General features: G+C 42.3%; 1 protein-coding gene and 2 long non-coding RNA genes across 3 annotated transcripts; 2 read left to right on the top strand and 1 right to left on the bottom strand.

Moving 5' to 3' along the window:
* Positions 1-857: 857 nt before the first annotated feature.
* LOC125007643 lies at positions 858-6,232 on the top strand. The gene is made up of 2 exons (XR_007112756.1): positions 858-1,051; positions 5,890-6,232. It is a non-coding gene; the product is annotated as an uncharacterized LOC125007643 (long non-coding RNA).
* Positions 6,233-9,195: 2,963 nt separating this feature from the next.
* Positions 9,196-10,656, top strand: LOC125008351. Its single transcript, XR_007112876.1, has 3 exons — positions 9,196-9,955; positions 10,426-10,437; positions 10,531-10,656. It is a non-coding gene; the product is annotated as an uncharacterized LOC125008351 (long non-coding RNA).
* Positions 10,050-11,954, bottom strand: fgf20b (fibroblast growth factor 20b). The gene is made up of 3 exons (XM_047585561.1): positions 11,660-11,954; positions 11,264-11,367; positions 10,050-11,127 (listed from the first exon to the last, which is right to left on the bottom strand). The coding sequence occupies exons 1-3, from the start codon at positions 11,946-11,948 to the stop codon at positions 10,882-10,884; spliced, it is 639 nt and encodes a 212-aa protein (XP_047441517.1). The 5' UTR covers positions 11,949-11,954; the 3' UTR covers positions 10,050-10,881.
* Between the last annotated feature and the right edge of the window lie 130 nt (positions 11,955-12,084).

The following is a 12,084-nucleotide window of genomic DNA, read 5'->3' as shown; positions in this document are numbered from 1 at the left end:
GTTCTAAATTGTGCACTTTCCGTTTGTCTGAGATATTTCCTCACTAGAATGTACAGAAAACCACTGAAGCGATCTTAGTTCTATTTCGCTTTTGTGAGACAAAACCTCACAACAGCAGTGTTTCTTTACTTTAACTACACTGTATGATTATTTATTTTTTTTTACGCTACGGGTTAACAATAGTCTACAAAGAAACATAAGTGTCTTTGATTCTCCTTGTTTTGTTGTAGTTTACCACCTGCCGCAGCCTCTCGTTCTGGTTTTTCATGTTACCTTTGATACTGAGGGAAATGCAGGCTTTGGCAAAATAAAGGCCTGCTCCAGACTCTACTGATTAAGCTTTGTGGTTGCGATAAACCGGAGAAATCGTCGGCGCTAAGCAGCATCCTGGAATGGAGTTTGATTGATACGGGCTCATAAGAGCACTTCCAAAGACGCATGTCATAATGTGATCTATGAGGGTTTTTTTTTGTTCATGATCTTTCATTCAGTTTTACTTATTCATTTCAACATACTGCGTCAATGTCCCACCTTAGGTCGTTCTGTTTTCTATCTTTCTGTTTACCTAAAGTGAGGTTTTAGTCCCAGGTATTGTTGTATGTTGTGATTGAAAAGCGTTTGATTTTATGCTCTATTAATTAGCTTAACTTGCTCGGCTTACAGATCTCGATGCGTGTTTTCTTATCCCATAAACAACCTGCAAAGACACAGGCTTTGCTGCCATTTCCAAAAAATGTAATGCATACGTCTTTATAATAAGTGGTGTTTAAATGTGTGGAAGTTTATGTTAACACTGGTTTTAGTACCATTCACTGCTCTTGTGTGTTGTTATTTGAAGGTGGAGTCTGCGGGTTTGCTGCGTTAAACCACCCCGTCTCGTTGCCTCTGTAGTGGAGTGATGCGTCTTTCCTGGCCAGGGGATTTCCTTCTTCCAGAAGCACTCAAAGTTATTACTGTGGAGGAGGATCTGAGCTCTGCTGCGACGACTGTTTGAAGTTCCCAACAACATGTTGCACTTTTAACACTCCCGGAGATCACAGCCACGGCAGAAGTGAGCTCACACACTAAGAAGTCTTTTGCTTTTCTTAAAAAAAGTGAAAATACAATCATCACGGGGGTTGTTTTAATCCACTCTCACTTAGCGTTTCTATTATACCGACATACTTTATGCATAAGTGATTAGGGACTGGATGTGGAGTGCATCAGATTACAGGTTTATTGATTCCTCTGAAGTGGTTTTCTGTGTCGGCTCAGACTCCTTTTCTGTTCCCCAAAACAACCGGGACTCTAGCGGCACTCGAGACTCGCCGGGGCTTGTTCACGTTTAGCCCTGTGATTTATACAATGTAACTATGTAAGAACTACAGATTATTGTACTGTATGGCAAAGCTCTACTTACTGTACGTGAACCTGTTCACGCTTACCACACAGACACACACACACACACACACACACACACACACACACACACTTTTAAAAGGGAAAGTAAAATTTGTCTGTTTAATTTAAGGATTACTCATCATGAATGAGTCCAAGCTCCTTGCTTCTTTGCTGTAATGCAAAAGGGATTACACACTTTACAGTGAGATTAGTTAGACCCAAAAACTCTTCTCTCCTTTCCTTTGGTGCCCATTTGTCTCAGTCCTTTAGGAAGACTGATATCCACTCTCTAGGTTCTAGGAATTCAACATAAATACTAAACTGCCTTGGTTTAAAATGAATAATGCAAAGAGTAGTATGTGTTTGCTATGTCTGTACCTATTACAGTATAATGGTCTTCTAAGGGCCTGTTCAGACCTTATATTAAGATCAGATCTGGGCTATCTGATCACAAGTAACCAGCTTTAAGTTCGGGTATTCATTTACATGCGTCTCCGAATTCTAGTTTCATGCTCTGTTTGCAAATAAACCCTGACATCATCCGGGCCGCAGCAGAATATCGGAACAGCTGCACTCTCTGATGGATCTCTACCACTGCTCTGTGACCAAGAAAAGTGCAGTTTTATCTGTGCCTCATGGCTTTGGCAAACGTTAAGTTATTATTTATTCAGCACTTTTGAATCATTTGGCATTTTTAGCCCCATGAGATGGCAGGATGGGCCTATCTGGTTGGAAATTAGGTCAAAATTTAAATCTCGAATAATACTTTGCAGAAGTGACATCTTGAAATCAATGACTTGCAGTTGGTATTTAGTGCTTATTAGCAGTTAGCCTGTCGGCATTTAATTTCATTCGTAGCACACTTGTGCCTAATTGCCACCTCACCGAGCCTCTGTGTGGATGTTAAGTGCATCCGTAATCACCTTTGTTCACTCATTCACTGCATCCTGTACAACAGACCCTCGATTGTGAGCTATACTGTAAATGCAGGTTTCAGACACCTGCTAACTGGTGTCTTTTTGCGTTATTGTTGTCAGTTGCAATCTGTGAAGTTGAATTTTTGGGATTGTTAGCAGAAAGCAGTGCACGTGCCATGGATGATAACTTTCGTAGACTCTACAATGAATATATTTACACAGACAGAACAACGCTGGATAGAAGATTTACTGCACTATTATGATATTCCTAGTAAACAGTTAGTGACTTCGAGCATGTGACAGCAATTTTGAATTGGCTTATTAAGTGGAAAGACAAACTTATTGCAAAGATGCATCCATGCAAATTGAAAATGTTTTAAAAGCACAGTCACTGCATATCTTGTTAGAGAACGTCTGGTACAATCTGATAATATTTCTACTCTGTGCTGGTTATATTTCCAAGCCACTGTGTTATTCCATTAGTTAAGTATAGTTACGTTCTAAATTAAGTTTAAATATACAAACCTTCATTCATTCATAGTTTTAAGAAGCAGTTAACACTAGCTCCACCCTGACCAAGTACTAAATTACTTCTTACATGTCAGATACCTTAATAATTCAATGATGTAGAGTGTGATGTGAGAGGGGCCATTTTAACTTAAAATAACCTTCTGGAGATAAGTCATTGCATCATATCCAGCTCTATTAACGCTACTTCATGTCCTTCTTTTACTTGCGTTTCCCATCTTTACATCGTATGATTCAAGAGCAGTGTGAAAGCACAGGGACTAATTCATCATTTCATCCTCCTCAGTTTCCCACGTGTGTTTCTCAGAAGTAGTTTTTTCTCACTTTCACTGATTGATAAATGGATTTAATTTAGACTCCTGAAAAGCAACAAACTGTCTTTGATGGAACAGTTTAAGCATGAAAAGTAATAGGTGTGAGTTTAACCTTATCTCACATGAAGACGGTAAAAAAACAACATCAGATGATTTGTGCTATTTTGATTCCCATTCATTCACTTCATTTGTTTGCTGCACACACCGAGACACACACACACACACACACACTCGACGATCAAAACCAGTGCTAGATTTAAAAGCAGAGTGAGGCCTTTATCTGCCTTTGATATTCTGCATGCATCCTGCAGCTCTGAGCCCTCTCTGCAGGATTAAGTAGTCAATCATGAAATGGAAAAGTTTTGTTAAGTGTCGCTGTTGTTGTCTCAAATCAAACACTTGCTGTTTTGCAGTGACATGAAAACAAACAACATCTTTTTGAGCTTGTAAGACTCTCCTGTGGTTACACGCAGGAATAATTAGCGGTATTCTCCGGGTTTGGATACGGGCCAAAACTCGGCATTTCATCTGAGACTGTGAGCTAAATGTATATTGGGTTCAAATGAGCTGAAATGGCCAATAGATGTGCAGGGTTTCACGGTAAATTCTTCCCGCGTATCATTTTTCTCTCCCCTGTCTTTAAGGCGCTCGCTCTCTAAGCCCTCTTTTCTCTCCTTCTCCCCTTGTTTTGTTATTTTACCTGGAGGTGCAGGTGTGAAAGGGTGAGGCCGTGGAAAAACATTCGATTCCGTAAGCTTGTCATGAAGGAATCCACCGACTGACCTCTGCATCTTGGCACACAATGACAAATGGGTTTGCAATTTTCCGCCTCACTGAGGGGCAACAAAGCACATTTCCACTTTCACTGGTAGGCAGCGAGAGTACAGTCTCCCTCCAGCTCACTCCATGAGCAGACGGCGAGCGTCACACACAGAGCCGGACTCTTTGCTTCGGCGTTTTGCAGCCCTTATGGTCAAAGTAGACAATTACACCCGGTATGATGTGTCAAGACAAACATACTTAAGTGAAATCCTGACTTCACACGGTGAGGTAATCTGTTGTGAGCAGAGGAAAGAGGCTTGTTTTTCTTGCCTCACATTTTTTAGGGCCGCTACTTTTTCCTTTTTTGGTTTCTCATTGGGTACGCTAGTGAATACAAATATATTCTGAAATAACAGTCTGACTCTAAATCCTCCTTCATGACTGTTATAATGATCAGTTTATGTTGAAACAACATCAAAAAGGTGGTAATTCAACTGGATGATCATTTTTGGAGCGTGTAGTTTGTGGTGCTGACGAGCTGGACTGCATTAAACATTAAAATGCAAATGCATCAACAGCTTTCTCAGTTATTTAAGAATGTTACATTAAAATGTATTTACTGTTGTACCTAATGAACTGGCAACTGAGTGTAGGTACTAAATGTACTGTGTGGAGCCCAGGAGAGGTTAAATGTTTATCATCACGGCCCTCTTGGCTAGGGATGGGCATCGATAATTCTTCATCAATCAAAAAAATTGGCGTGTGTGGTTTTGTGTAAACAACAGCAATTTTATTCAGCTTCTAAACAAGATATAAGAGCTTATGTAAAAAAAAAACAAACAGGAAATTGGTCACTGGATCCTCACTAGCACTGCTATGCTAAGACTTGGCAGCAGCTGCACTCGTTGGCCAGAGATCGTTGTACACATGGTATTTAATGCCATGCGTCGTCGACAAATGCTTCATCATGTTGTTGGTGTGGTCACCCGTGCTTGAAATTATGGTGCTGCATAAATTGCACATTGCGCTGTTACAGTCCCTTCTGGAGAACTGAAGCTATGTGCTTTGGACAGTTTCAGTCTCTCTCCCCATCCCCTTCCTCGTAGTCACGTGATGTGAATGATGGCTTCAAGCAGGTAAAGATTCTTCTTCTTCTTTTGTTTTATGGTGGTTGGCAAATAACTTTTAGGTCCATTACTGCCCCCACGTGGACTGGGATGTAAAGATTCGGCACTGAAAGTATCGATAAGCGTGAAGGCTAATGACATCGATGAATTGAACCAGCAGGGAACCAGTTCTTTTATGACACACATCCCTACTCTTGGCTCATACAGTAATTTATGTTTGCCGAGTGCAAAGATTTTTATGACATCGTTGTAAATGTACTAATTAATTATGTCTAAAATATTTAACACATTTCTAACACTCTTTCAGGACTGCTCATAGTTTTTATTGCGTCCCTCCGCGGGACCCATCCATCTTGTTTATGAGCGTGCTGCATCGTTAGCGGCTGCTGGTAATTCCAAACCTCCAGCCAGTGTTTTCACTGCTGATTGAATTGCTTCCAAAGTCTACAAGAATGTTAAAAGTGGAAGCTATGGAAATGAACCAATTGACCTTTCTTTCTGACCCTAGAGATCTCCACGCCCTGTGGGAGCGCAAACTGTCAGGCAGCACCAGAGTTGGGAAATCAAAGGGATCTATGCCGTTATTTAGAGCAGCAGCGGCGCCCTCAGACCCACTGCCACTCCCCCCGCGTGGATCCCACACACACTATTCTCACTAATCTAATCTCTCTAATTCTCTAATTTATTGAGATTGGCAAAATGACTTTGGCAAATTTTATGGCCTGTATTGCACCAAATATCTGCCAGGTAGCTATAAAGTACATTTGTGAGTTTGTGCTGTGTGTGCAGCTCAGTGATTATGTCCTGTAGGGATAACCTGTCATGGTCCTGAGAACCTAATTGATGCCTCATGCTTTTCAGGGGGCAATTATGGCGTCCAAATGTCAAGACCTAATGTGGACACATGGACCAGAGGAAGGGGTGACACGGCTGCTCCGGAGGGACTCTCACCCTGGTTTGGTCAGCAGATGTGAGTGACTGTGTGGGGGTGTTAAAAGGCGGGAGGCTGGTTGAGACGAACAGGAGGCAAAGTTGGTTGAATAACACATTTTGAAAGCTTAAATGACATTAGTGGTGGAAGAATTTCATCCTTAAAAGATCTGTTCCTGCACTTAACCTTTAAAAACGTATAATCAGGATAATTAGAAAAACTTGTACAGATATATTAAAGCTGCAGTAGCTGATATTTTATTTAAACGATAGGGAAAGTGGCTGTCTCTGCCTCTTCATTTCAGCTCCACAGAGCATTTTAATAACTTTCAGCTTGTTGGTTTTGGTTCGTTGCTCATCTGCATTTTACCTGCTAATCGCTGATAAACAGAGTTATCAGCTGATGAACACAGTGGAGCGTTCACATCTACTTTTACTGCGTCTCAGCGCTCAGGAGACGGAGGTTGACATTTCATAAGATTATTATTTGCTTTATATAAAAATATATTCAAATTTCTTCCTAATAAAACACTACTTTCACCCAAGCATTTGTTTGGGATGCATTGTAATTTCTTTAAGATAAGATCTTCAGGTATTTGGGATTAGTAGGACCAAAGAACTATAAAAAATATATGCATCATCTTTGAACTGGAAGTAATTTTTGAAAGAAACTATGTGAACCCAGGGACTATTTCAGCGTATATTACAGTTTAAGTCACCAATGTGTACCAAATTATGAAACTGGAAACGATGAAATCCCAGTGTCCTCAAACGAGTGCTTGTTAATTTGTTAAAAAGTTAATAAGCATAAATAAACAAGTGTGTTGAGGAGACAAAAGTGTCTCCTTATGATGACAACAGGTCTAAATGAAGCAGAATAAGCTGCCGCAAACCTAAATTTTAATGTCCCCATTTGAGGACACCGGGTCTCAGGAGGTTTTAAGGTGAGTAAAGTGGAAGAATATGTGCTATAAAATGAAACTTGGATGGTTTGACAGGGCTAATCGTATTAGTATGTAGCTGTCAGAGTATATTGTTATCGATAGTGGACATGACTGATGGACACATGCAACTTTTGTCCCGTTTGACTATCTATAAAGCCTAAAAATATAACGTTACACCTAATTCTGTGACACATTTTTCAACTAATTACTTTATATTTAACACTTCTTTTTCAGAATTAAAGGGGCAAAATTTATATGAAATCATGTGATGTAAAGTCATTCAAAAGGAGGTCAAAGAGAACCAACAGGAAGGTTAATTCTGGTCTCCTGATGGTTTTATTTAGTTCAGGACTGATGTGGTTGTGTGTTATTCTCCAAAACAAATCAAAGATGTGTTTCAATTCAAAGTTTCTGGAAGTGCCTGTGTGACGAATTAATTACAATAGAATTTATCATTATATGAGCCAGGAGTTACGTTCTGGTCTCGCCAGACTAAATCTATGTGACTCTTGTTTCTATTTATATATTAGATGCTACACTTGGCAGCTGTGTTTTGTTGTAGCAATCCTTCAGCTCAGCCTCCTCCAGGTTTACGTGCGTTCACATCCTTTTAGTTAAACAAAACACTGTCAGTCACCGACGGGCGCCTTGTTAACTGGGAGAGAAAACTCTGAAATGACGGCGGCCCCGGCTCCTTCTCTTTTTCGCTCCTCACAACGACCTAAACATGCCTGTTTTCTGCTTATGTCTCCATGGAGATGCAAACAGAGGAGCATATTTTCCACTGCAGCTGACAGCTTGTGATGTGGAGTGTCGTTTAAATCAGGTATGCTGGTCTAATTGCCGCTTACGAACGGCACACCACAAAATCCTCGTAGCTATGACACCAAAAATGATTGAGCTCTGGCTCGATACTGTGCGGGATGTGTGAAAGATTTTTTTTTTTTTTTTTTTTTTTTTTAAGCCACAAAACATAAATGATGGATGGCGGAAGTTTGAATAGATTATATTTGGGGAAACTATCAGTGAATGTCTCTCCCTTTTCCTCCGGACTCGGACTCGGATAAAAGCCCAAAAGTATCAAGTGGATAACGCTATACTTACACTGCTGCTGTAATCCCTGTAAACACACATGCAGCTGATAATTTGTGCGCACGGCAATTTACTAAGGAATAAACACACAACAAAGAGCCTGAAATCAATAGTTGCGGGATTGAAATGACACAAAGCTGCAGACACCATCCCTGCGCAAACACACTCTTAGAAGTGGCCACAGCTTTAAAGCAACAGGTGAGCTTCTCGGCACCTCCCCTGTCTTCCCCAACGCAGCCTTCTAAATATAGAAATTATGCTCTCTGATAATTGGGGCCAGACAACAAAGCCAGCTATATTTCCACCCTCTTCCTCCTCCCCCTCCTCCTCCTCCTCCTCCTTCTGCTGCTGCTAAGTCATATCCCCAGCTGACAAACAGCAGGGCTGAGATCAGAGTGTGAGAGCTTGAGTGGTGAAGGAACACCTGCACTGTCTGACCGGACTGTGAAGATAGACGAGGAAGATCACTGACTTCCACACCTGCCCGTGGACCCATGCCATATCCACACTAACACACACACACACACTTGATTTGGTTTCCTCGAGAGCTCTTTAAGGCCGTTCCTGAGGAGGTGATGAAAGTCAGGGAGCGTCCATTAAGCGTGTGAGACGGCCCTCCGGAGTGGGTGCGGATGAGGGGTTTAAGTGTTTTCAGCGAGGAGCTACAGACCACCTGGAGGAGGAGGAGGAGGAGGAGGAGGAGGAGGAGGTGGAACAAAAGCAATCTGTCCCAGGGCCAAGTAGACTCCAAAAACATTGGTTAAACAAGTGCCAAAGAACACTTCTGGGCATCAGGTGTCACAAGTCAGGATTTCCAGCGTGCTTAGAGAGATGACCTTCAAATTGTCAAAAGGCGGGGGGGGGGGCAGGGGGAAAGGGTTACGCTCCTAGATTTGCACAAAGTCTGCTTTTCATGGCTACAAAGGTAATGGCGACAAGCCCCGCACTGAAACTTTAGTCTTGTTGGAGGTTCTGCAACAACAGAGGGGGGGAAAAAAAAAAGCTGCAGGTCAAAGTCATGGACAAACTATTAAGTTTGCTCTTTAGCTCGGAAAAGATGGGACAAGGCAAGAATGTAGCGCGCCCCGTCCTTCGCTTTTTTTTTTTTGTTTTTTTTTTTTTGAAGAAAGGCAAGCGGTGGCTGCCAGTTTTTTCGTGTTGCAATAAGCCTGCGTGTGTTTTGCTCCACGGACAGGGGATGTCCACGCGTGCGCAGGTTTATAATACACACCGGGACGCTGTCATTAATCGACGGCAGGAACGTGTTGATGCTACAAGGTGTGCAGGTGGGAAAGTCCCACAGTATCACGCTGTCGACAGGAGAAAGACAGAGAGAGAGAAAGAGTTGGCAGCGGGATTGACTCCCCGTATCGAGGCAGCCCCACTGGCTCACCGTCGCACACACACACACACACACACGCACACACACACACACACATGCACACACCCTCAGATCACAGACCGAGCTTTCATGCTTCAACACAGATCTGCTCCCAACCGTGGAGGAAACTGTGCACAGATATGAGATAGCGGTTGTTATAAATAAATCACAAATTCAGCTCCTGGTTGGAATATAGCTAGAGTTTGGTTATTTCCTTCTCTTTAGTAATAAATAAAGACAATATTCACAGGAATTCTTTTTTTTAACATAAATGTTCGCAGGGTCGAGAGGATGAGACATGCCACCTTGACTTCCATTGTTTAATAAGACGTGTCAACAAGACCACAATCCTCAAACCGTCAGGAGGGGTAACTTAATCTTTATCGCTCTGACCTCCCGTTTTATACGGCCGCTAAAGTTGCAGGGCAGGACTTAAAAGGTCAGACTTTATTTGACCGCAATTGTGCTTCTACACTCACAGCATTCAGGAGGGAGGCTTTGAAGTTTCAACGCGCGCATCAGGGTCTACGATCTGCCTCTCGACGTAATGGTGTCCATAAAGAAAGACAACACCGATCTCGTAAGTCGGTTTATATGTTTAAACTCTGAAAGGCAAAGTCAACCAGTAAATCAAATCATTTCAAATTTAAAAAAAAAAAGGGAGTTTTGATCAGATTGTGAGTGATTTATTGTTTGTATTGTCAGTCTGTTGACTTCAGGTCCCGTTAGGAAGACGTGTAACAGTAGTTTGGTGTCAGAATTTAAGATAAATGATTCACAGTGGCCACATTGTGATAAAATACATGTCAGACGTGGAGATCGTTTTACATAGTTTTGGTCTGAGCTTTTTTTTTTTTTTTTTTTTTCAGAATAAAGGACATAACAGTACAGTGTTTCAGTCTCTATATAATCGATACATTGCCTAGTGGTTTCTCTATATTGCATGATTCTAACCGTAAAAAATATATTCTCCAATAAATAAATATATAACATAAATATATGTATCTAAAAAGAATAAATAAACTTTTACACTTTGCTCTTTTCAAACAGGTCTAGACACAGGTGAGAAAACAAAATCTGAATTCCTTCAAAGTCCTTCTTAACAAACCGCAGCTCCGTGACAAAGAATAAAAGTATCATCTGGTGACGTTACAGGTTCAACGCGCCGGCTGACATCTCCGACCAGCACACAGCGGAGCAGATGCTCCAGGACCATTCAGCTCCGTTTCCTTTTTGTCTCCTATTCCGCGCAGGTACTTTAGGGTCGAAACAAACGACCCTCTCATGCCGAGCGTGCAGACATTCTAGCCTGTCTTCCTGGCCGCTGAGAGATGGCCCGTGCATTCCTACAAGAGGCCCCCGGTGCCTTTATCCCTGCTGGTCGGGCTGCTGTCCACCAGCCTGCACCGGCCACTTCCCCGCCTGCGTCCCTCTTCTCTCTTTCTGCTCCCCTGCCTTGCCAGGGCTTTAAGCAGCTATTCCTGATCTGGACCGGGCCTCCGGGTCTCAGCTGTGTCCCAGGATATCTCTGTACAGCTCTGGCACACGATCAGGGTCCACAGGTCTGGGCAAGAAGTGAGTGAATTTCTGGTGCCGCCTGGATTTAGTCCCATCTCTCGGTGTCCCATCTTTATTTAATGCCACGAAATAACGCGTCCCTTTGTCTCCGTGTTTGTAGAGGTTGGACGAGTATGTGTTGTACCAGTTCTCCTCAAACTGCTCTCTGAAGACACATTCAGCTGTGAGCTTTTCCTGGAAACAAAGGACATGTCATGAGAGAAGTCTTCATTTATAATGTAGGAATAGAAAACCAAATTCTGCATATTTAAAGAACAATAATAATAATAAAAAAAATTGGGGAACATGAATAGGTGGATGTGTTACTTACAGAGCCATACAGCTCTCCTTTGTCGTTCATCCCCAGATAGAGTCCACTGTCCACCCCTCTAATGCTTATCAATCCAACAGCAAGGCTTATGAATTCCAAAATACCTGCAGAAGAATAACATGGTTGTTCTGTTCAGATTTTGACAAAGATGAAAGAATAGTATCAAAGGAGCTAAAAAAAATAAAATAAAAAAATCTAAATCCAACTTTTTCAGCAGCTTCAAGCCAAAATTAATACTTTAAATAAACATAATTATACTAGAACATTTCTGTTCTCATCTTGTTTATTATTCTTTCTTTCAGTTTCAATATACAAATTAAATGCTTTAGCCTATAAGCCATTTAGTCGTATACATTTTTTTTTTCTTTCTAAGGTAGCATATTTAAAATTATTTACCGAAGCGACTGTGGTCCTTCCTCGTCCCCTGCACTGAGCCATCCGGAAGTATTTCCAGATGAAATCCAGTCCTGCAGTATAACTGTCTCCTCCTGAGAATCCCTTTGAGGTGCGTTAAATCCGCCGGGGTGCTCCTGGAGAGCCTGTCCCCGGGCATGAGGTGCTCCCCCAGAAAGGTCGGACTGTCCCCGAGCGGGGTCAGGAAGAAATGGGACCCGACCTGCGCGACGCCGTCGATGCCGTGCAAGGCGCCTCCAACTTCCCCGAGAGCAGCGGCAGAAGCAGCCATCGCGTCAAAGCTCAGCGGGTAAAGTTCAGCGAGGAGGTCCGGAGGGAGCGCTCTTGCGTAGTAGGCTACCTGGTTGCCACTGTCACTTACTGCATGTTTCCGTCCCCTCCTCCGTTACTTAGCACATGTCCCCGTG

Source organism: Mugil cephalus, chromosome 5 (genome assembly GCF_022458985.1).
Source record: "Mugil cephalus isolate CIBA_MC_2020 chromosome 5, CIBA_Mcephalus_1.1, whole genome shotgun sequence".
Taxonomy (NCBI): domain Eukaryota; kingdom Metazoa; phylum Chordata; class Actinopteri; order Mugiliformes; family Mugilidae; genus Mugil; species Mugil cephalus.
The sequence above is the reverse complement of the archived record's forward strand: the minus strand, read 5'-3'. Positions and strand labels throughout refer to the sequence as shown.